General features: G+C 42.2%; 1 protein-coding gene across 1 annotated transcript in view; it reads right to left on the bottom strand.

Moving 5' to 3' along the window:
• tacr1a (tachykinin receptor 1a) overlaps positions 1 to 10,004 on the bottom strand; it is a 126,819-nt gene extending 116,815 nt beyond the window's left edge. The window contains exon 1 of the mRNA XM_055011410.1: positions 9,235 to 10,004. Coding sequence (XP_054867385.1) covers positions 9,235 to 9,638 — 404 coding nt within the window. The 5' untranslated portion in view covers positions 9,639 to 10,004. The remainder of the gene's footprint in view (positions 1 to 9,234) is intronic.
• Positions 10,005 to 25,836: the final 15,832 nt, after the last annotated feature.

Genomic DNA, 25,836 nt, shown 5'->3' with positions numbered 1-25,836 from the left:
TCTGAACTCTTCCTCCTCCATCTCCTCTCTGGGATGCTCTTCCTCCTCTCTTCTTTTAGGCTGGGAAAAGCTGGTGGTGGTTCCCTTTCTCTTCATTGTTTACTGTCTCCTACAAGAATCACACTGACTGAACTATGTTTTTTCCTTTGATAATCTATGATGATACAATCTGATGTGTAAAATTTAAACCTTTAAAGAGATACTTAACATGTAAACGTTTTTTCAGGTGTGAACTAAATGATATGACTGTACTATGATGAAACACATCAGTGTTGGTGTTATTATGACCTTGACACCAAATGTATAAAAAAAAAAAAAAAAACAGCATTAAACAAGCAGGATGTAGTTTTCAAACAGTGCATGAAAACCTGGTGTGACTGGAGGTTTAGTTACACTTTAATGTCATGTAAAGTCTTAGTAAATGTGTGATTTCTTTTGACTTACATGCTGTTGTCAGAACCACAGGTTGTAATTATCAAAAAAAAAGAAAAACTTCCCGAGATGATCCCCCACATCCTTCTGTGGCTGTTCTCTAACATTAGCTAGCTACATAAGTAAAAATTAGCAAGGCCCAGGCTCACTGGAAACAGTGGCTCGTCTCGCAAGCAAACACTTTATGTGAATTTAGACACTATTAGCATTTAATACATTGTGAACAGTTATATTACCATGTAGTCTAACCCAGTCTAACTAGTGTCTTACTGTCACGTTTTGCCGGCCACAGCAAAGTCCAGCTGTCATCCACATGAGTGAGATCGAAGAGCAGTCCCTCAGGGGGGCGTGTCGCCTCATATATGTAGCAGCATAGACTGTACAGTACGTTACGTCTACATGGTGCATTCGAAAGCACTCGGACATTGGAGTTTCATTCGTTATTCGTCTTTCCTGGACTTTCGCTCTTTATGGCCGGCCACAACCTTTCATATACATATTTTTGAATTAGATCGTTCAGAACTGGGGTGGCAGCTGGGGTGGCAAGGCATCTTCTGCCACCCAATGCCACCCCAGTTGATCCGCCCCTGGCAGACAGCAAACTTGGAGAGGACAAGTTTATCTGATCCGACAAACCGCTGCCATGTTTTGTTTTGTCTTCTAATGACCAGAAGGGAAATTCTGCTTAATTCTTCCCTCAAAGACAAAAGTCTAGAATAAAACAGGACGGCTGGTAGGTGATACTAAATCTAACATGTTGAATGTCATGTGGACAACAATTGATGACTCACCTATGGATTTTAAATGCTCTGCCATGTTCATTATGTAGCTTCTAAGTTTAGGGTTGCACAGACTGGTTTCATGAGAGCTTTTTACCTGAAAACAGCTGCAGCTTTGCCTGGAAATCACTCTATGAGTGAGCCAAAAAAGTAAAGTTGCAGGTAATGAAACCAAAACAATGAGTTGAAAGGTACCAAAATGCTTGGTAAAAGTCTTAAGATGAATAAAAATGTAAATTTCAGGGCCAGACCTTTTGGATCATCTGACTGTTTTTGTTCCTACTGTCATGTTGAGCAGATTTCTATGCAGCTGGACTCCCAGGCTCCATGTTGTGCTGGTCTCTGTAGCTGTGTGCTTGTCAGTGTCTTTCACCAGCGCTGTCTTTTTTTGCTAAAAACATGCCGCTCAGCAATAAGTGCCCCTTTTTTATCCCGTCAGAACTGCAGAAGTTTACAGTTTATCTCCACTAAAGCACCATCAGAATGAAATGGCAGGAGCCGCCAGGGCTGCTGCTATGTAAGCAAAACAGAATATCTTCAAAGAGGAGCTACAATCCAATGTGTTGGGGGGCAGATGCTACCTTTGGGTCACCTTATCTAGAGTACAATAACAGAAGTGTGCCTGCATCTTATCCAGGATTACAGCTTCTGTTCCACTCTCCGGATAAAATAATGAAAATCTTACAAATTATTTTGCTGCATGATTAAGAAAATCAAATCCAGCTCCTGATGCTTATAATGACAGCGTGACTAGTTGGCGGAGCTTTCACAGGTTAGGATAGATGTGGGAAGAGGTCCCTGGTTGTACTGAGCAGCACTTACCAAGCAACTTTCTGCTGCTCTTCTTAGATAATAAAATGCAAATGTGCTAATACTGCTCATACATGAGATAAGCTAATTTACAGTATGTCTCAGACATCCTGTCCAGTCAGTATAATCAAGATGTTCTTTACACAAATGGGCACTTTTTAATATATACTTACCCCTCCCTGCCTGCTAATTGACAATGCTCAGTGTTCATAATTCCAATCTGACTCTCTGAGTCAATTGAATAGATTAGTTCAAGCATTGAATCATTGCTTAAAAGAAGGTGTAAGGGAGAGTGAGTCAAACAAAGACCCAGAGCAGCTATCAGTAGCAGCCGAACACAAGACCGGAACTAAAGGAGAAAATAATAAATTTCAGTCACACCCTCCACTCTGCACTGAGCACATTGATAGACTGTTACTGTTAAATAACATCCATCAGTCCATTTTCTGCACTCTCTAACACAGCAATACTTAACTGGCTTTGCCCGAGGGCCTGTTTTGCAAAGTGAGAGGAGGTCAAATGAATTAACATTAAAAGGCCAGTAATTCATCTATCTTTGAAATGATTTTCAAATTAACTCAGTAACAGAAAATGGGCATTATTAAACATTTAGTATATAAACAAAACTGTGTGAATCAGTTTATTTGCATTGTCAATTAGAAATAGGTCTGCAGGCCAGCTGGCACTGCATTACAATTGTACTCAATTAAGCATTTTAAAAAGCAAGTTAAGACTGCTAATTTGTCTGGCTCATATGTTTTTGGACAGATTGCTTCACCTGAGGAGACCCACACAGACTCCTGGACTGGGCAGCACCATCCACAAAACTGAAACTCTAACTTCCCACCGACAGCTCTAAGCAACACCAACAAGTTTCAAACTAGTAATTTTATAAATCAGATAAATTCTCAATTAATGTGTAAATCAGTCAACCAATCAAAAGCAATCAACTGTACGTAGGAAATCACTGTAGTAACCCAAGATGTAAGATAAGTTTCAGTTAGACAAACAATAAAGGCATGTCCAAATCTCCCCTTTGTTCACTTATTCACTTTTTACTATTTGAATAGTTGAGATTTCAAACACTTGCCATCGTCATCATTTTCTGTCATCATTGTTGAGTGTGGCAAACAGTTTTGTAAAATCTGTAAAATGAAGCACACTGCATTGTAAGATTGTGAGCAGGAAGGAGTATATACTACCATTCAAAAGTTTGGAATCACCCAGACAATTTCATGTTTTCCATGAAAACTCACACCGTTATTCATGTGCTATCATAACTTCACACAGGTTTTCTAGTCATCAATTAGCCTTTCAACACCACTAGCTAACACAATGTAGCATTAGAACACAGGAGTGATGGTTGTTGGAAATGTTCCTCTGTACCCCTATGTAGATATTCCATTAAAATCAGCCATTTCCAGCTAGTCATTTACCACATTAACAATGTCTAGACTGGATTTCTGATTAATTTAATGTTATCTTCACTGAAAAAAAACTGCTCTTCTTTCAAAAATAAGTACATTTCTAAGTGACCCCAAACTTTTGAATGGCAGTTAACATGTTATTCTTCTATGGAATTTTTCAATTTTTTTAAGGGACCATAGAGTGGGAAAATGTCTAGTAATGATTACTGTTGCATAGTTAGACCACTCTGTGGGATATGACTGCAACTCATCATGTTTCTGCTGTAGGGAAAACATTGTCTGACTTGGCTGTATCTCTTTTAACCAATCACAATTGTATTGGGTGAGCTAAGCAAAGTCTGCCGCAGCACTGTCCCCTCAAAATACTGGTGGGGGAATTGTTTCGGTGGAACACTGGCATGCAGGGAGGTGAAGACTGTGATTAAAATGGAAAAAAAGAAACAAAAAGCATCAGGGCTGCTTTATTGTATGATCCAAAGCCTTACAAAACACAATTTGAGCGTAGTGGCTTGACGCTTGAACGTTGTTGATGTTGTATCCTATAGTGAAGGAGACTTTGAACACCATAACACAGAGGTAGTAGAAGGAGAGGAGAAATGCATGGCAGAAATAACAAGCTTATATCCAAAGTCAGCATCCAGAGAGTCAGAGAAGGGCAAACAAGACCAGACACCTATCTAAAAGAATCGGAAGAGAGCAATATTTTCAATTTCAGTCTTCACTGGGACATAAAAACTGCATGTAGAAAGTCACTAGACAAATCTAATAAAAAGTGTTTAAAACACTGGTGACTCCGCCCCAAATTAAGGTCTAAAAAGCATTTTTCTCAGCAGGTTATTCTTCTACTATGCATGCATCCAGTTTAACAATGTTTTTCAGCTGTGCTTAAGTCAGTGCAACAACGCCATTGGCTGGACGCTTCCCAGGCCAGCTGTTACAAAGCACACAATTGGCTTAAATATGTAAAAGATGAGTATAGTGATCATGAAACTTGACAAAACAAGCAAGTGGTGAATCTGACTAGAGAAACCAGATAACAATATGCAAAGCGATAAGGTACTGACTTGTTATTTTAGGTGTTTCAGGAAAATCATAGTATCTTACAGAGCAAGTTCTTTTTTAAAGCCAAATTTTGGAAGAGCTTTAAACTCATGATTTATCTACTGATTGATTCTTTTACTTCCTGATGAAGGGAAGACAGATCAGATGTATTTATTTTCATTATCACTCATTAATGTAAAATAATTCACAGAATCTCTGTTTCTTAATTGTAGAAGTTTTCATGTTAAGAATCTTCCCAATCATTTACACACCACTGGGTTTATTTTCTCTTTTCCTGACATGCTCACTGTCTGCTATTGGTATCTCAGAGTACTTCTAATTTGTGCTTCCTTCCAGTGGCCCAGTCATGTATGGAAGAAGACTTCAAACTAGTGGTGAGGCCATAAACTTACTAGAAAATGTTTACCGAAGTAATAGATCAAACAAGAAGTACGGGTCATTTGGCCATAGACTTCTACACAAATTTGTTTTTGTAACCAGAAGAGTTGCCCTCTGCTGGCTGTTACACAGAATGCAGGTTTAAGGCACTTCCATATTGCCTTCACTTTTCAGACCCTCAGGCTACATCCATCTTTAATACACAGTCTGTGGTTTGTTACCAAGATGATGTTAGCATTTTGCTTAATTTCAGTTTAATCTGCAAATCTCCACATTAACAAGAAAAGAGAGCACAGTACTCCGCCAAGGCTGCTCAGTCGTTGTAGGATTTCTGACGGATAAGTCCCCATAAGTCTGCAGCAGTGGATTTGAGGTAGGATCACAATCATGCAATTGTCAGCAGGCAGCTGATGTAGTGTTCACTTGTTGTCATAGTTACAGTGACGCTGTGTCGCTATCTTGCAATGATACAGAAGTCTGTAACAAATCCGTGGATCCAGACTATAAGCCATATCACTGCCAAAATCTAATCACTTTGTCACGAGGCGGGGGGGTTGAACCCAGGGTGCAGACACACAGACGGCAGGCAGAGAAGGATTAACTTAAGAATTTTAATGTACAGATAACCAAGGATGTGAAACAGAAATGAATAGGCAACCCAAACCAAACTCCAGTTTAAACGGAGGGAATTCTAAAAAAAACAAGCATAAACTAAAAACTCTGAAGAATATCAACAAAAGCAGCCACTACGCAGGCTAAAACTATGCTTAGACAAAACGGCTAGACTCACAACTCCAAAACTCCACTGGGGTGGGGGGGGGGAATCAGACAGTCACTGGAGATGAGTGTCAGAGATGCACGCTGACGCCGCGAAACGTGCGGCGGAGAGCTGCAGCGAGAACTGGGGTCTGGATCGGCCAGCAAACACGGAGGTCCAAAGTTTACTTAGGGATGGCAGGGAGGAGAGCCGCGGCGGCGGCTCAGCCGGGCGAGACAGGACCAGATGGCGCAGACGCTGCATTGAACTGGCTTCAGAATCTGACAGAGACTGGAAGGGCGAGCCAGGCTTTAACTGCCACTGATTGCTGATCGGGCACGGCTGCGCTCCTTTAGCAGCTGTGCCCAATCGGCCGGGCTGTCATCTGGCCAGGAGCACAGCACAGAGAAGGGAGGGACCATGACACACTTGGTCCATGTTTCATTTTGGACCTTCCCTGAAAATTCTTTTTTGAGTAATGTTGCTCACAGACAGACGGACAAACAGACAGACAAACAGACGGACAAATGTACACTGATTGTCACATAACTCCGCCACGTTCCTTGGCAGAGTAACAATTACTAAGTCTGAATAAAGAACTGTGGGTGAAGTGTCATTATACTGAAGGATATGATCATCTTGATCTCCTCAGTAAAGCCATTTTTCTTAATTGCTTTTGAGGTTCAATCTCTTACAGTCATTTCCACACTACATTTATCAGCAACCATGTATTGCCGCTCCTCGAAAGCCCAATGTCCTCACCACAATATCAAAGGAGTAGAAATAGAAAACTGCATTTTGAGAAGAACTCAACGAACCTGGATGCAGCTCTGGCAGATATTTCTATGAAGTATCTGCAACATCACACTGTAGTCAACACTTGATTGTACTGACAATCTGCACATCACACAGAGCAAGAGCACCATAGGAATGATTGCAGCAATAATGGAGATAACAACAAAAGTCTTATTAGCTGCAGCACAATGCTTCAACCCCTCCGATGTGATCCCACAGATTTGTCCTTTCTGACAGAAATTATTTCCTGTGTATAAGTAGGAACTCTTGAGCTCACACAGAAAGTTGTGAATGAAAGGTTAGAGACAAACTCATAACTGGTGCCTAAACAGTAAGGAGAGATGACGCCAAGAGATGGGTTCCAGTGGGCAAATGGGTTTCACCTCTGCGACATCTGAAATACCATTTCTCCTGCAGCTGCTGTGGTAAAATGCCTTCCAAGTGAATTTAATGCTTTGCTACAAGGATTTTATGAACATCTTTGTGTTATGCAGACAAGGGTCAGGGAGATGTAACCAGATTTCTACATCCCCTGAATGGCAAATTTTCTTGAATAGCAAACTAGTAATGAGTGGTGTAAATGCAAATGGAGTGTGTGTGGCCTGTTGCTATCTTAATCTACTTTATTCATCTCAGCTCCTTTTCCACTACAGCTTTTACCGAAAGGTCAAATTCAGGGACTTCAATCTGAAATAGAGAATTACAGGCAATTTTGTCCTGCAATACAACAGCTACAAACGTGATCAGCCTCAGGCAAGCTGGATAAAGGTGTGCGTGGTTACAGTAGGAAGTGGCTCTGTTTTAACAAACACACACACACACACACACACACACACACACACACACACACACACACACACACACACACACAATTACCTACAGAAAATGCACTGACACATACACTACCGTTCAAATGTTTGGGGTCACTTAGAAATGTCTTTATTTTTGTTTTTTTTTAAAAAGCAGCCTTTTTCAGTGAAGATAACATTAAATTAATCAGAAATCCAGTCTAGACATTGTTAATGTGGTAAATGGCTATAGGGCTGCTACACACAGGAATGTTCCCTGAGAGGAAGCCTCAGATATGAAGATATAAATCTTTGATCTAAAGATATTTTCAGTAACAGCAGTGCAAAATGTTACTAAAACAAAAAAGTACATTCGGCATATCTGCAGAAACCCAAGTACAATTATGGGCTGCTTTTAGCAACAGCTTTATTTCAGTTTATCTTACAAGGACTTGATCCAGAAAGCAATGAACTATTAACCACAACAGTGTTGATGGCTCATTCCACCCACTCATATAAACAGCACTTCTTTCAGCATATGGAAGTAAAAAGATGAAGAAATAGTGAGTTTCATATTACTGCAAGTGGGTGCATTTCTACGGTGGCCAAGAGGTGCAAACCAAATTTACATAATGCAAAACACTTTTACAACCTCCAAGACAAATTTACAAGCGACAAAACACTTTTACAAGTCCGAAAACATTTTTACAAAGCCAAATGTAACCGGAAAGGGAATGTCCCAACTCCGGGGCTGAAGCGGAAGTGACGACGAGGAGCGGCTAATGCACTCTGTCGGTCTGATCTGCGCCATTTAAACACTCTAAAGACCGACCACACGAAAAACAAAACCGCGTCAATCGGTTTATATGTTCCCCACAAAACGGGCAAAACATCACCCGCTCGTTGTCCGTTGCATTAGCCGCTCCTCGTCGTCACTTCCGGTTCAAACCCGGAGTTGGGACATTCCCTTTCCGGTTACATTTGGATTTGTAAAAGTGTTTTGTCGAAATCCAAAAACACTTTTACAAATCCAAATGTAACCGGAAAGGGAATGTCCCAACTCAGGGGTTGAAGCGGAAGTGACGACGAGGAGCGGCTAATGCAACGGACAACGAGCGGGTGATGTTTTGCCCGTTTTGTGGGGAACATATAAACCGATTGACGCGGTTTTGTTTTTCGTGTGGTCGGTCTTTAGAGTGTTTAAATGGCGCAGATCAGACCGACAGAGTGCATTAGCCGCTCCTCGTCGTCACTTCCGCTTCAGCCCCGAAGTTGGGACATTCCCTTTCCGGTTACATTTGGCTTTGTAAAAGTGTTTTCGGACTTGTAAAAGTGTTTTCGAACTTGTAAAAGTGTTTTGTCGCTTGTAAATTTGTCTTGGAGGTTGTAAAAGTGTTTTGAATTATGTAAAAGTGTTTTTAGATTTGTAAAAGTGTTTTTGGACTTGTAAAAGTGTTTTGTCGCTTGTAAATTTGTCTTGGAGATTGTAAAAGTGTTTTGCATTATGTAAATTTGGTTTGCACCTCTCGGCCACCGTACATTTCTACAGTAACTACAAAATAAAGATAAATGATGATAAAAGTTGGCAATTACATTTTGGAACTACCTTTTCCTGTGCAGAACACTCACACTAAATAATCATCACATCACAGCTTTTTTTTCATCTTCTACCTAAAAATCCTCTCAGATGGATTCTTTTAAGTGTTTGGAGTAGTACTTTTCTCTGGTTTTCTGGGTTTTCTTTGAGCAACGCTGTAATATTGTTATAATATTCCTGTAGCTTGTTCATGTTTCACTGAAAAAAATACACAGAGTTTTGATCAATCTGGTGCGGAGTTATAGAGCGTTTATGAAGTATCCATCCATATGAACTGTATCGTGAATGGGTGGATTATAAACGAAAATCCTCAGTTTTCAGTGTGCTTTTCAATGCATGGTGACCTGCCAGGCGTTTGTCAGTTCTGGTGTACTTTTACAACAGATCGGTAGTGAAAGCAGCAGCTCACCTGTCCAGAGCGATAGCAGTCATTGAGTAGATGCTGGCAAACACAGCCGCGATCGGGAAGAAGTTGTGGAAGCGGCAGTAGACCAGTCCAAAGTACCACTCGTTGTGCACTGCGTAGGTGAAGTTGATCACTGTGTTGAAGGCGGACATTGAGGCTTCGGCGAACGCCAGGTTGAGCAGAAAATAGTTGGTGACTGTCCTCATGCGTTTATGAGCCATAATAATCCAGATGACTGTGACATTGCCTACAACGGACACGATAACTATACAACTGTACGCAATGGCCCAGAGGACGATTCTCCAAACTGGCTGCACAAACTGGTTCCAGTACACGGTCCCGTTATTGGTGTCGTTGGAGGTAGTGGTCCAATTTGGCACATTGGTGGCATTGAATAAAGGATCCATTTTGCTGTTTACGACCGAAGGTGTCTCTAAACCGCTGGATGTGGACCTAATCAACTACACTACAAAGTTAAGGACTCCGGTGCCAAAAGTCCAGTGAATAATGTAAAGTTTCAGAAAGCTTCGCCGCCTCACGCTCTTTTGGAAGTGTGCATTTCTAGTGCCCACTTAATACTTTGCTGTTGCGGAAATAATAGATTCAAAATTACTTGAAAAGTATTTGAAGTGGAAATAATATTATTTTATCTGTTTTCCACTTTTCGTCGTGCGTAAAAACGGAAACGCGCCTTTACGCGCACTGCAGCAGCAGCACAAGTGTAAGCTCCTCTAACTGCGCTCACACAAGATAAAGCTGTGCTCCGTCCTCCCTCTCCCTCAGCGTCTCTGCGCTTCCTCCTCCTCCTCTGCTCAAACTGAGTGCCCGCCCAGCGAGCTGCTGCTCAGCCATCCAATAGGCAGACTCTTTAATTCTGATTATGGATGAGCCCAGGTGAGTTATTCATTCCATCCTATTCAGACCGCACGGGGAAGCCAATAGGATTACCATGCCTAAATACCTCTTATGTGATTTAATTTGCTCATAATTCCTTTATAAGCAATAACAAACAGAGCAGAGCAACAAAAGCAGGCGCACGAATGAGCGACAGGCACATGAATAATAATAATGATAATCTCAATAATCATAACAAAAGATCTAATAATAATATTTTTGGGGACATGATTAGTTGAATTAGAAAATAATTTATCAAGGAATTCTGTTTCAGAAAATGCTTAGTCTAAATGTGAGGAGGTGTCACACCATCTCTCCGTTCACTGCCCCCTCTTGTGGCCTCTCAGTCTGAACTTGGTGTCTGGAGATCATTTCCGCTGCAGGATGTGAACATGCCAATGAAAGAGCTCAACTACAGCCCTAACATGCTTCAGAAGGCTGCTTCACAATATGGTCTTTTGTTATAATAAAACATTCTTCAGTACCCAGTAATGTAATTAATCCATAATACTGCACCCCTGTGACCGTGAGTACAATGGCATACAGAATAAAAATAACAAAATGATTATACTTAAATTGCAAACATTTTTTAAGATAATGTGTCTCCACAGTGTTTAATGATCAGTAAACAGATGGTTGTTTTAACTTTGCATTTGCACAGTAAGCACCAGTGGATCTCTGCAGTAGAGAGCAGTCATGTCAAGCAGATTTTTGTCGGGAGAATGTACTCTTTCTATATTTTACCAGCCTGTTTAGGTCTGCCTAGAAGAGCAATATGAGAGGATGGATGAATTTATTAGGAGTGCAACTTCAGGGCTCACCATTGGACCCTTGTTGGCACTTAAAAACTGGAGCGCGTAAAGGAGAATGAACCTGGATGGAGGAATTTTATTGCTGTGAAAATGACCATTTAATCGTGTTAACCTTCTGTTAGTTTAGGCAATTAATGCTTCAAGTGAAAAATCAGCTTGATTCCTAAATAGATGTGATGGATTCTAGCAGCATGGCTCCATGGCGTTATCAATCTGTTAGTTGGTTGTATGTGACTTTGATTGAGATTGAAATACCTTTAACTATCAGATGGATTGAAATGACGTTTTGTACTGACATCCATGGTCCACAGAGGATTAATTCTGCTGACCACTCTGCAAGCCTCACTGCAAGTTTGTCATTATTTTTGGGACTTTAATGTCTTGATTGTTTGACTACTGAATAAGCTGCCATTGCATTTGGTACATGACTACAAAATCTCATGTCAGCGTCTCCTACATTTTGGTTTAGGATCAAAATTCAGCAAAACCACTGACATTCCCACGAGCCTCAGTTGTGTTCTGTATTTAATGCTTTCAGTTAACATGATACCTAAATTGTGAACATAGTAAGTAGTATACCTCTTAAACATCAGGATGTAAGTATTGAGCACTGTGATACTGGCATGTTTATGCATTTAGCTCAAAGCACTACTGCGCCTAAGTACAGCCTCACAGAGCTGTCAGCATGGCTTAGTCCTATTGAAACATATTGTCATCTACATAAGAGTAATAATTTTAGAGATTAATGTTGAAACTGAATTGAATACATCCTTCTGTGCAAACATAATACACACTGCTGGTTCTTAATTCCCTAGAGCTTCCATTTTACATTTATGAACTTCAATTTGCACATAATACAGATTTGTGTACATATGTGTGACCAGGTGGTAAACAGAGGCAATTAAATGAATTAAATGGCCTTTGATTGTGTATTGCAAATTCCTTATAGGGGTTTTACAGTAGGTCTCTTATAGATATGTTTTATTCTAGGTGTGTTGTGCCATAGGTTTTGTGAAACACATTTCATTGTACAGATTCAATTATATGTTATTAAACTGGGAAACAAAGAACCCCCACAAATTTAATTTGAAGTTTTGGTGTCTGATTTAATCCGGCTTCATATGCTTTTATTTTCTGAGGAAAGAATTACCTGTGCTGCTAGTCTGACTTACCAGATTTAGAGTTCATGTGTATGTTTGTCATTTTTGCTGTGTATTTCACTTGGCATTCACCTCTTAAACTATTTGTATATTACTGTTTTCAAAATCTGTATTGCTTTTGGTAAACAACCACAACTACCTCCAAGCAGCAACCTGCTTGATGAAAATTTTGAGTCTCGACAAAGATTTGGACTGTGCATTAAGGCGGCGCTGCTTGTTTTTGTCTTAAATTGGCTTAGAATAGAGTTTTATTGGCATTTACACGGTCTATTACTGTATGGGTACATTGCAATTCTTTGTGTGTTATCTTGAGCCGATATTTTGTGGTGTACAGAAGTTATATTGCATATGTTGGTTTGAAAAACAGAAGTGAAATGACCATAGTAAATTTATTTATTTTATTTTTTTTAACATTTTTTGACATAGTTAATGACAGTACTCGCCTCTCTGCATGCAAATGTTCCACCAAAATGAAACATAAAGAAAAGAACAAAAACATGGGAAACACAACATGAGGCAGAAAGGCAAAGCCAGGACCATGACAGTGGCTGTCAATCACTCACTCAGTGAGACGCTTGATAGAGCTGAATGTCGACAGGATTGTCATCAAAGGTGCTTTAGAAATAGAAAAAACTGAATTCTGTGAACGGCCTGGACCTTACAGATGTGATCAACCTCTTTCCATCATTTAAAGCACAAACTGCTACTCCAGCCTTAAGCTCACAGGAATGTTGCTGATTACCAGAATAATAATGCATTCTTATGAATAGTCAGTGTATTACCAAGCTTCACAGTTAAAGCCACAACTACAAAGATACCATAAAGCTGAAGAAGGTCAATGTAAATTTATGGTTGGAAACATTGCAGCCACATAATCCCACACACAGAATTACCATTGGGCTCTATTGGAGTAACACTGGAAAAAGAACAGAGACTTTTTTTCTGTCATGCAACGAGGCCATAATTTACACAGAAAATCATGCAGTATGCATCTTTGTCACTCAAGTATTTTCTGCCTCTCTCTTCACAGCTCTCATCCATTGCACTGTGGGCTGTTGCTTTCATGCAGGCTTGTTATGTATTAATGTCAAGTACGCCGCACCTCATGTTGTACTTCGTGTACGACACTTTTGTATGTTACTATGTTGACTAAGACTCACTTGGTAAAAAAAGAACAAAGCCAAAAATGTACATATATCACAAAGTCCAGCCCTCTCACCTGTCTGATCAACACTTTGATTTAGAGAAAGATATCTCCACTACTGTTGGGTAGAAATTTCATGTAACTATCCTTTTTTAAGTGCTATCAAGTGCTATCAAGCACTTGATAGCACTTAACTTAAAATAACAATAACAATTCTAAAAGCCACCTTTCTGTGAATTTTTCAATGAATTCATAGTTACCTAGGTGACCCTGAACTTTTCTTTAAAGGTTTAATATGTGAGATTCAGGACCAATGCATGTCACAGAGCCCCAGCATGTCAGATCTATCAAAAATTAACACATCGACCACAACTACCCCCTACTTTTACATTTCCTTAAGCTCTTTTTATTTCACTAATTTCAGCCTCCTCATCTCCTCTGTTCTCCTGCATGGGACCAGGAAATCAATCTTGGTGCGCCATCACAAATGGCGTCAAGGATGGAGGAGACTGGTGGAGAAGCTGCGAATGAGGATGTACAGGTGTATCTTCACCCTGTCTTCGATCAAGTCTTTTCTGTAACCATGACATAAAAGAGACAGCTGAAAAGAGAAACAATGTTGGGAGTAGGATGTATGTGTGTATATATCACTCAATCATACACTCACTGGCCACTTTATTAGGTCCACCTTGCTAGTATAAGGTTGGACCCCCTTTTGCCTTCAGAACTGCCTTAATTCTTGGTGGCATACTTTCAACAAGGTGTTGGAAACCTTCCTCAGAGATTTTGGTCATATTGACATGACGGCATCACACACTTGCTGCAGATTTATCAGCTGCACATTCGTGATGCCAATATCCCATTCCACCACATCCCAAAGGTGCTCTACTGTATAGAGATCTGGTGACTGTGGAGACCATTGGAGTACAGTGAACTCACTGTCATGTTCAACTTGACCGCTGACAAGTGAACGCTGGTGCAACTTACTGCCGCTGCTCGCCGGTAACTTTTTAACTTTAAGAAATATTTTCTGGTTGTATGACCAAATCGGGCCCTGAAATTGTCCTTAATTGGAATTACTTACGTTCTACCGGCACAACCTTCTGACTGGATGTACTTTGGTGTCAAAAAGCCTGCACTTTGAGATCTGGATCTAGCTGGCGGAGGAGCAGGTTTAGATCCTGCAGCAGACCCGGAAGCTGGCCTTCTCCAACCACCAGACCTTCATCCGCACCCAGACTGCATCGAGTGCATCTACCGGGACTTCGGCCGGGTGGATAACAGCCTGTCCCGACTGCTCGACAGGCTGCCCGGCTTCGGAGAGAAGTACAGACCCGGCTTCTGGATCTGAGCTAGCGTTAGCTCCATGCTAGCACCTCCGACAGGATCATGCCATTGGTCTACTCCGCCAAATTTCTCTGTCAATTCAACAATCACCTCAGCCCAGATTGTATGGACACTCTCAAACATGTCGGCATTCTCTGTACATCACATCGTGCTCACCGAGGCTCTGGCCCCTTGTTTTCATATCACTTCTCATTACCAAACTCCATCCCTTCACTGTGGTCTCCTCACACTTCTGCAATACGTCATCTCAACAAACAGCACGTGAACCCATCCAATCTCTGTCCGCTTCCACAGTCCTCCCAACCAATCTGCAACGTAACCTGAAACTGGCTCTGCTCAACACTCGATCCCTAAACAATAAAAGCCTCATCTTAAATGAATTCATCACAGACAATAAGCTGGACTTTCTCTGCATTACTGAAACCTGGCACAAACCCATGGACTATTTCTTATTAAACCAGACCACACCCACAGGATATTCATACATTGATAAACCTTGTCCTGGGGGGTGGGGTGGTGATGTTGCTGCCATATACAGGAAGGATGATGGCAGTCCCCTGGTCACTGTCATCATCTGACATTCCTCCAAACCACATCCATCCTTTCTTTCTGACCTTTCTGTTTTGCTGACACAGCTTTGAGCCATATCACCATCCATTCTCCTCCTAGGAGATTTCAACATCCACATCAACAACACCAACTGTAAATATGCCATAGAATTTCTGGAACTTCTGCAATGCCTCAACTTCACACACCATATCAACTTCCCCACCCACAGCCATGGTCACACACTGGATCTGGTCTGATCTGCTGGTCTCACTCTACATCAACTCTCCAGCCTCAACCTCCATATCTCTGCCCACCTGGCAATCACCATGGACATTGACATTCCTGCCTCCTCCCAAAAGATAAGTGCAAAATATCATTCAGAAATCTCCAATCCATCACTCCCTCTGCCCTTTCAGCAGCCCATACTACTCGTATATCTGCCTTCCCTCCCCCACTTTCTGATAATCCCACTGACCTTATCAACTACTACAACCACAGTCTCTTCTCCTGTCTTGACCAGCTGGCTGCTATTAAATCCCACTGTCTCCATCACACATTCAGCCCCATGTTACACTCCAGAACTTTACATCATAAAATCCCGAAAGCGTCAGCTTGAAAGACTCTTCAAGAAAGCCAGTTTAAGTGTTCACCTCTAAGCCTACTCAGACTATCTGCTTTTCTTTCTTTTTCAAAATGGCACCGTGAGAGCGGCAGCCAGTTACAGCAGCTCCTGATAACTTTAGGTGTTTTTAGATATTTCTTGTAGTTTTGTTCTCATTTTTTTGTTTTTTATTCAAGTAGGTGTGCTGCATTTGTACAGTGCAACCATGGATGTGCAAATTGTGTTTCCTCTACTTTATTTACTACTTATTTCGGAACTTTTTAAGTTCACATCTGGTGCCTCATTCAGCCACGGCATTGTTTACAGTTGGGAACAGCTGCTGGCGCTGAGACAGGCCAGGCTGCCGTTGTGGGAGAGACTGGACATCCCAGCTGAGCTCCGCTGGAGGAGGAGAGGATGCCGGGCAGGAGTGAAGCATCGGGAGAAGAGGACACGCTACAAGCCGTCCGTTCCATCTGTGATAATGGGGAATGTGAGGTCTCTCCCGAACAAGATGGAAGAGCTGATGGCACTGACCAGGCTGCAGCGGGAGTATCGGGAGTGCAGCCTCATGATGTTCACGGAGTCATGGCTGAACAAACTCACTCCGGACTCACTTTTAACTCTGGACGGATTTCATCTCGTCAGAGTGGACCAGAACACGAGGGAGAGTGGTAAGATGTAAGGTGGGGGCCTCGCGATGTATTTGAATGAGAAATGGTGTAATGCTGGGCACATTAGCGTAAAAAAGCGGCTCTGCACTAAGGATGTAGAATTACTGGCGGTCAGCCTGCGTCCGTTCTATCTGCCCCGGGAGTATTCACATGTAATAGCCATTACTGTGTACATCCCACCCTCAGATGATGCAGCTGCAGCCTGTGAACTCATCCGCAGTGAAGTGTCCCAGCTGCAAACATCATACCCTCAGTCTCTTATTATCATCTCAGGAGACTTCAATCATACATCATTCTCTGCCATTCTCCCCACATTCACCCAGTATGTGACCTGCTACAATAGAGACAGTAAAACCTTGGACCTGCTGTATGCAAACATCAAGGATGCATACAGCTCCTCCCCCCTCCCCCCTCCCCCCGCTGGACCGCTCAGATCACAACCTGGTGGGACTGCAGCCCATTTACATACCTATGGTAAAGAAACAACCCCCCACCATAAGGTATGTGAAGAAGTGGTCTGACAAGGCCACGGAGGCGCTTCAGGACTGCTTTAAGACCACACACTGGGATATGCTGTGTGGTCCACACGGGGAGGACATTGATGCACTTGATGGACACTATTACGGACTACATTAACTTCTGTGCAGAGACCATCATACCGTACAGGAAAGTATGGTGTTTCTCTAACAACAAACCCTGGGTAACCCTGGAACTGAAGGCCCTGCTGAAGGAGAAGAGGAGGGTTTTTGGATCTGGGGGCAAAGAGAAGCTGAGGAGGGTGCAGAAGGAGATAAAGAAGAAGATCAGGGAGGACAAGGCCAGCTACAAGACCAAGATGGAATCTCACCTGCAGGAAAATAACACAAGGGACGTCTGGAGAGACCTGAGATCCATCTCTGGTTACAGCAGAGGCCATGAGAGGGGAGCTGCAGCAGGAGACCAGGAGTGGGCCAATGAGCTGAATCTGTTCTTTAACAGATTTGACTCTGCTCCCACCTCTCCCCCCTCTCATCAAAGCACTGACCAGCCAGCTCCTTCTTCACACCACAGCTATCTACCACCAACCGCACCAACAGCACCTATCCTCATCTCCCCGTCCTCCACCACCTCCCGACTGCACATACAACCCCATCACCCCTCCTCGTCTCACCAACGCCCACCCCACTATCACCCCTCCTCCGGTCACCCTCCTCCACCACCCCCAGCCTCTCCATAACAGCTGATCAGGTGAGAAGTGAATTTAAAAAGATCAATACCAGGAAAGCTGCAGGTCCTGATGGAATCAGCTCCAGACTCCTTAGAGACTGTGCAGACCAGCTCTGTCAGGTGCTGCTGCACACCTTTACCTCACCCTGAGTCTGGAGAGGGCTCCTGTGTTATGGCAGACTTCCTGCCTGGTTCCTGTCTCAAAGACCAGCAACTCCAGGGAGCCTAACCACTTCAGACCTGCGGCCCTCACTTCTCATCTGATGAAGACCATGAAGAGGATCGTCCTCAGGAACCTCCGTCCCCAGGTGAGTTCACATCTGGATCCACTGCAGTTCGCTTACCAACCGAACATTGGAGTGGATGATGCAGTCGTCTACCTGCTGCACAGATCACTGACTCACCTGGAGAACACAGGCAACACTGTGAGGATCATGTTCTTTGACTTCTCCAGTGGTTTCAACACAATCCAGCCTTCTCTGCTCAGGGTGAAGCTTGAAGGAGTGGGAGTAGACTGTCACCTGGCTGCATGGACCATCGACTACCTCACCAACAGACCACAGTACGTGAGGCTTCAGGACTGTGTGTCTGATGTGGTAGTCAGCAGCTTGGGGGTCCCACAGGGGACAGTGCTCTCCTCCTTTCTCTTCACCCTGTACACATCAGCCTTCATCTACAACTCTGTAGCGGTCACCTCCAGAAGTTCTCTGATGATACAGCCATTGTCGGGTGTGTATCTGAGGGGGACGAGCGGGTTTTCAGGACGGTCATCTCTGACTTTGTTGACTGGTGTGGGCTAAACCATCTGCAGCTCAACGCCAGTAAGACGAAGGAGATGATCATCGACTTCTGCAGGAGGAGGACACCTCAGACCAGTGAACATCCAGGGTTTGGACATTGAGATGGTTGACACATACAAATACCTGGGTATTCACCTCAACAATAAACTGGACTGGTCACATAACACAGAGGTCCTGTACAAGAAGGGCCAAAGTTGTCTTCACCTGGTGAGGAGACTGGGGTCCTTTGGAGTGTGCAGGACTCTGCTCAGGACATTTTATGACTCTGTTAGTGTCTGCTATCTTCTATGATGTGGTCTGCTGGGGAGCAGGAGCACTGAAAGGGACAGAAAGAGACTAAACAGACTGGTCAGGAGGGCCGGTTCTGTCCTGGACTGTTCCCTGGACTCCATAGAGGAGGTGGGTGAGAGGAGGATGTTGGCAAAGCTCACATCCATCATGGACAATCCCTCACCCACTGTGTGACACTGTGGGGTCTTTAAGCAGCTCCTTCAGCAGCAGACTGAGACACTCAGACTGCAAGAAGGAGCGCTATCACAGGTCCTTCATTCCATCTGTTGTAAGACTGTACAACATCAGCATCACTGGCTCATATCATCTTAAACCATGGTAAAATCTGCACAACAATTCCTCGCACTGCTGGCATTTTCTGCACTTTTACAGTTACATTTATTCCATAAGCCACTTTATGCTGATTTCACTTATAGTGTAGTAATACTGTATTTATTCATTTTTCATTCTTCATTCTTGTATATATTGTATATATTATTGTTATTATAATTATTATTTTTACTGCATGTATAGTTAGTGCTGCTCTGAAAGATTTTTGCTGCTGTAACACTGGAAATTTCCCCTGACGTGGGAAGTAATAAAGGACTATCTTATCTTATCTTAATATAAGCATGCTCTCAACACAGCCCGGACTACCTCTATTATCTGTCTACTATTCCCACCTCATACACTCTGGCTCCAGCAACCCAAAGACACTGTTCTCCACAATAAACAAACTTCTCAAACCCACTGGCACCTCCATCTCATCCTTCATGAAAGATGAATGCAACTCATTCCTGACATTTTCCCAAACAAAAATTGATAATATCTACAGCAACGTGTCCACCTCCACTACCCCCTCAACGCCCACACCGGCCTCCCCCTCCCCCTCCCCCTCCCCCTCCTTGACCAGTCAGCCCTTATCATATTTCTCTCCACTATCTCCCAGACAACTCTCCAAATTAACAATAGGAATTAGCAGCTCCACCTGCAGTTTTGATCCCATCCCATCCGCTCTCACCAAGACCTGCCTCCCTTCCATCTCCTCTCTCATTACCACAATCATTAATTCATCTCTCAGCTCCAGATCAATACCACAATCCCTCAAACTTGCTAGTGTTACCTCCATCCTTAAAAAACTTGGAGTCAGTCCCGACATCATGAATAACTTCCCTCCCATTTTCAACCTCCCTTTTCTGGCAAAAATCCTGGAACGGGTTGTAGCTGCCCAAAACAAAGCCATCTCACCTCCAATGCCCTGTTTGAATCATTTCAATCTGGATTCCGCTCACAACACAGTACTGAAACAGCCCTTCTCAAAGTCACCAACGACATCCTGCTCTCTGCAGACTCTGGCCTCCTCAACATCCTCATCATGCTCGACCTCACTGCAGCCTTCGACACCATCAACCACTCCATCCTCCTCTCTCGCCTGGAATCACTCCTCAACATCACCGATACCACTCTCTCCTGGCTCAGGTCATATCTTTCAAACAGACAAGAATTCATCAACATCAATAACTGCACCTCCTCCATCGCTCCTCTGCTGCAAGGCGTCCCCCAGGGTTCAGGTGCTTGACCCCCTTCTGTTCATCCTCTACATCCTCCCTCTTGGCAATATCATATGCAAACATGGTCTCCATTTCCACTGTTATGCTGACAACATACAGATCTACATTTCAACCAAATCCATGACCCCAAAAACCTGCTCCACCCTGACCAACTGCCTCAGTGACATAAAAACATGAATGCAAAATAACTTTCTACAACTGAACTGCAATAAATCAGACATAATAATCATCGGCCCCAAATCCCTCACAAAGAACACTGACAACTTCACCCTGACCATCGACAACTTCACTCTGTCCCCGTCAGCTCACATCCATAATCTGGGACTCATTCTTGACAGCAGCCATACTTTCGAAAAACACATCAACCAGATCATCCGGACCGCCTTCTTTCACCTCAAGAACATCGTCCGCCTCCGCAATTCACTCTCCTTTCCTGTTGCTGAATCCCTCATCCATGTATTCATCACCTCTCGAATTGATTTATGCAGCAGAAACTTCAGTATATCCAGAAGGCTGCTGCCCACCTCCTCACCCACTCGTGCTCCTGTGAACACATCACCCGTGTCCTCCAAAAACCTCCACTGGCTCCCTATCCCACAACGCATCTAGTTCAAAGTCCTTCTGCTGACCCACAAAGCCCTCCATAACCAAAGTCACTTAAATCCCCTTTCTTCTCCATTCTGATGCTCAGTTTGAACTTCAGCAAGTTGTCTTGACTACATCTACATGCCTAAATGCATTGAGTTGTGACCATGTGATTGGCTGATTAGCTATACATAGCACAGAGAAGCTTGGATTACAGCACACATAAAGACAGTGTGACTTCATTCTCTGCCAAGAACACCATGACTGCACTATATCTATACAAAGCAGATATGTGTATGCTGCTACATCAATGGTATATTAATGTTCTTAATCTTGTATATTGCACCTTTAATGATGGCATCTGGTCAGAGATCTACTACTGTAGATTTAAAAAATAGACACAATAAAAATCACTGACCAAAATACTTTCCAGCCAGTAAAGGTTGAAGGATTTGCTAATGACTGAAATATGTAGAAGCGTCAGTATAAACTTATTCACTATGGGTGTCTTGCCCAGGTCAACATTTCCCTGAATGACCAAAACATGCTAACTAAAAATGCCATCCTCTGAAGATTATTCCATTATAGTTGGTGTTCAATCATGGCAACTCTGCTCCTCCCACACAATGACACTGCTTTTCACTTGGGGGAAGCTTCAATCTCCTCTGGACTGTCCTCTTCATCACAACTGTCAGAGCACTAAACACGTTGTACTGTTAATGCTACAGTGGTTTTGCAGGTATTGGGTAATAAACTAAAACGCTGGAAGAATTTAAATTCTGATGTGACAATAGTACTAATCACTCAACTTTTTAAAAAATATTTCATGCAGGAGCATGGCAGCTGATCCAAAAGTTGTTGAGACATTTTTCCTAAATGTTTCCCTCATGGTGGTGCATTCACTTACCGGTAATCAGCAAAGTCAGTAGGACTGAGACCTGGAGACCTTGGAGACCTTGAATGTTTGGGCAAAATTTCATCACAATCTGTTATCTTTCTTTAAAGTCAGAGTTAATAGTAGTGGCCCAACAGATGATTTGCCATGTTTGGAGTCATACTGATAGTATGAAAAATTTACAGTAAGTCTTGATTTTTATAGAGTAAACAATAAGGAAGTCGAAACTTTTTAAAAGAAATTAAGCTTTTTTAATGCTTCCGACAATGCCAGTGATTTTTATGGGGGTGAGTAGTATTGTTTCCATTATTTGATGCTGTAGAGAAAAGACAGGACAAATTGGACCAAGAGGGTTTTGATCCTGCAACCTCATTGGATTCACACACTGGACACCATGTGGTTATGTGACTATGGATCATAGACCAGACCAACCAGAAGGCCACCACACTTGTAGTGTTTTGTCACTAAATGAGAAAACCACAGTTTGAAAGTTTTTCTTTCAGAATGGCTAACTTTTTATTTTGATAAACTGTCAACACATGTAGACACTACATCTGCTTCATTTTTTTCAATCTTAGATTCTAAACAATCACCTCTAAAACAGCTTGAAGGCATTTTGACACTCTCCTTCCTGGCTGTCTATTTAAAGGCAGGCCTACCTTGGCCAAATGTTGACCTTTCCTCTCCTCTTTGAATCTATTCCTCCCTGAATTCAAGTACCACTAACAATACTTCTTTGTCATTACATGTATTAAGTGCTAACACAGCTGCCTTTTCCACAAGGTTAGCATGAGAACCAACCAAATAACACAGAGGTCAAATCAATTCTCCATCCTGCCTCCTACGAATGGCTTAGCTTTGACAAACTGTATCAGCATGGCAGTTCAGGTTAACTACATTATTTAGTGGAACTCATTCATATGATATATATTTAATATATGGAGGCATGATCGAATCATATTCTGTCATCTTGTTCTTATTTTCATGTTTAAAAATGCATTATAGTCACAACTTATGCATGAAAGTGTGACCAGAAAATCAAATGCGGGCTTCAGTACATGAAACTATATCAGTGATCAAAGATGGACTGAATCATATCATACACATGAAAAGTACTTGTAAAATAATATTATTACAAATGACCAAAGTAAAAATTAATATTCTGAACCTCAGCAGTTTCTCCGGTTTTCTTTGTTAGTCCTGTCATATTCTTACTCACTGTGGGTTTGTTTTTTACTGCAATGTAAAGTCCTGCATCTCAATGGAAACAGAACAACCATGGCGAGAAGGATGAGCAGCAAAATAAATCTGTAATGTCATAAATCTTTTAAAAAAGAGAGAAAAAAAACAACTTGAATTGCATAGATTTTATTTAATGATTTCACAAAATTTAAAAAATAAATGTAGTCATTATTTACAATATTTTCCCCACAGGTGTTAGCATTACTGAATAAATGGTGCTATAGTCATTTTACTATTTGCCTTATTACAACCTCTAATAACATTTTTCACACTGCTCTGCACATTAACCCTTGAAAGATGTTTCACCATGCTCAATGGATCTTCAACAACTTGCTTACTGTTTTTGAGTCATACTGCATTTATTTTATTCATCCAGTATGTCTTATTTTCTTATCATATTCTCTCTGCTCCATATAAGACAGGATGTAGTTCACTTGAAAACTCACAGACTTTTTGTCATGTGACTGTTCGTTATAACAGTCAGTCAGTCAGTCAGTGCTCCTTGGATGCAACAAGTAGCGCAACATTTTTTAGATTTTCACAAGTTCTGATGCAAATAGGATAACGTTATTTCTTTTACACTGACAAATCAAAGATAAGATGGTTTTACCTTAGCTGACATGTTTCAACTGCAACTGCAGTCTTCTTCAGAGCGTCATCTGACATATGCTGACGTAGGGCTGGGCAATATGGCCTAAAAAAAAAAAATCTCCAATTTTTTCACAAAAAATCCCTCAGGCTGGCTGCTCATAGACATCAATGTTATTTCTGCAGCTGGAAAGACAGATACTTTTGATTAAACTGGGCTTGTAGCACATTGTCAACGATGGAGAAGAGGCATCGTTTATGTTTAGACAACGTATATTTAATGAGTTATTGATGCCGGAAGTGCGAATTTGTGAATATCCTTCCGACTTTACCAAACTGTTTTACTTCCTGACGTCACCGTAATTCGCTTGTTTCATGCTGTCATTTGCGAGCATTTCACTACAAATAACACAATTCTGTCTTGTCCTTTAATAAAACCAAATTCAAGGTAACTCTCGAAGTATAGCCGGAGTTTTTAGGTATTGATGAACCTTCACCCATTTTGCGTTTTTCAGACACCGTTTCCGTCAGTAATTTTCTAACTGTAACGCAAACTAATGAATTGGGATGAACTAGTGAGCCAACCTGGAGAAAGACCAAATAAATGTGTTTTTAAAATGTTTTATAGGTAGACTTGTGATGACACAGCGAGTCTGTTACTCTGATTTTATCCAGAATGTAAAAATCTATTTTTTTTAACATCACAGCCTGAGAGCAGACAAAGCGGATCCCAGGTTGGGAACCACTGTTCTACTTTATGCAGATTGGATGCGGGTGCGGAGATCCCACGCATCGTGAAACTGTCCTCAAACTTCTAAACTAGGCATCGGTGACCTAAAACAAGGACAGATTCAGCTGCTGCACAGATTATTTCTGCCTCAGATGCTTTCAGAAATACTTTTTGCTGACGTGTTTTTGAAATAAAAGGGAAAGTTTGCGGCCGAGCCGCTGTGTTTATCCGACGTGTCTGCCGGACTGTCCAGCTGACAGCTCGGTCACATGACCACGTAGCGGCCCGCTGTTGCTCAGTGCTGTCATGTGACCATGTTGTGGTCCGCTAGCGACCGCCCACCGTCCTTGTGATTTTCAGATGCGGTGCGTTGCCGTGCGGGAAAATCACATCTAGTAGACACGAGCCTTTAGATCTTCACCGCTCGCCGCCATGTTTGTGTATCAAGCACGGGGGGGGAGGGGGGTGCGCACTCTGAACTACGGGAGCCCAGCGGGAAGGCGTTGGTGGTGGATGTTGATGAGAAAATCGATTTTCATTAAAACAAATCGACATTAAGTACAAAGTCGAATTAATCGCTAATATCGATTTATCGCCCAGCCCTATGCTGACGTGTAATTTTTTTCAGGTGACCGGTCTGACAGGCGGGCGAGCTGTTCCATGAACCGGGACGAGGAGGCCTACACCCTCTCACATAGCTGGGATTCCATCCTCCAGAGACCACCGGATGGTGGGGGGCGTTGCCGGTCTGAAAGATTCTGACAGATCTGTCAGACCGGTCACCTGAAAAAAAGGACACATCAGCACACGTCAGATGACGCTCTGAAGCTGACTGCAGTTGCAGTTGAAACATGTCAGCTAAGGTAAAACCATCTTATCTTTGATTTGTCGGTGTAAAAGAAATAACGTTATCCTATGATAGTTAACGACAAAATGAACATTATCCAAATATTCTGATGCAAATGCTTTATATTTGTAATTTTTTTTAATGAAGGGATTTTAACAAAATATCACAAATTGAAGTTTAGATTTGGTTAATTTTCCCATCAGAACCATACGTCAGACATGAGTACTTCAAAGACTGTCAGACACATTAGAGTTAGAAAATCCATTTTGTTTTTGCAGTTGCTTCCTCTGATAAATGCTGGAATGTCGACAATGTTAATTGAACATAACACTCCTTTCAAACTCACTGGCAAGTTTTGGGGTTCAGAGGATTCATCAGGGGTGTGAAGGAGTATTTTATGGTGCTAATTTATAATTAAAATGTCATTTGAAATTTAAGAATTTGATAGATCCAATCACGGCTAACAGAAAAACAAGTTTGTCTCAGGTGTTGCCAGTGCAGCTGATCATGATAACAGGTTGTTTACTTCAGTGCTCCTGATGAAATAATTCAGTCCAATCAGCATGTGCTCCCATTACTGACACGAAAAGATACACTATATTGCCAAAAGTGTTCACTCAACTGCCTTGACTCGCATATGAACGTAAGTGACATCCCATTCCTAATCCATAGGGTTCAATATGACGGTCC

This window comes from Amphiprion ocellaris, chromosome 6 (genome assembly GCF_022539595.1).
Source record: "Amphiprion ocellaris isolate individual 3 ecotype Okinawa chromosome 6, ASM2253959v1, whole genome shotgun sequence".
Taxonomy (NCBI): Eukaryota; Metazoa; Chordata; class Actinopteri; family Pomacentridae; genus Amphiprion; species Amphiprion ocellaris.
The sequence above is the reverse complement of the archived record's forward strand: the minus strand, read 5'-3'. Positions and strand labels throughout refer to the sequence as shown.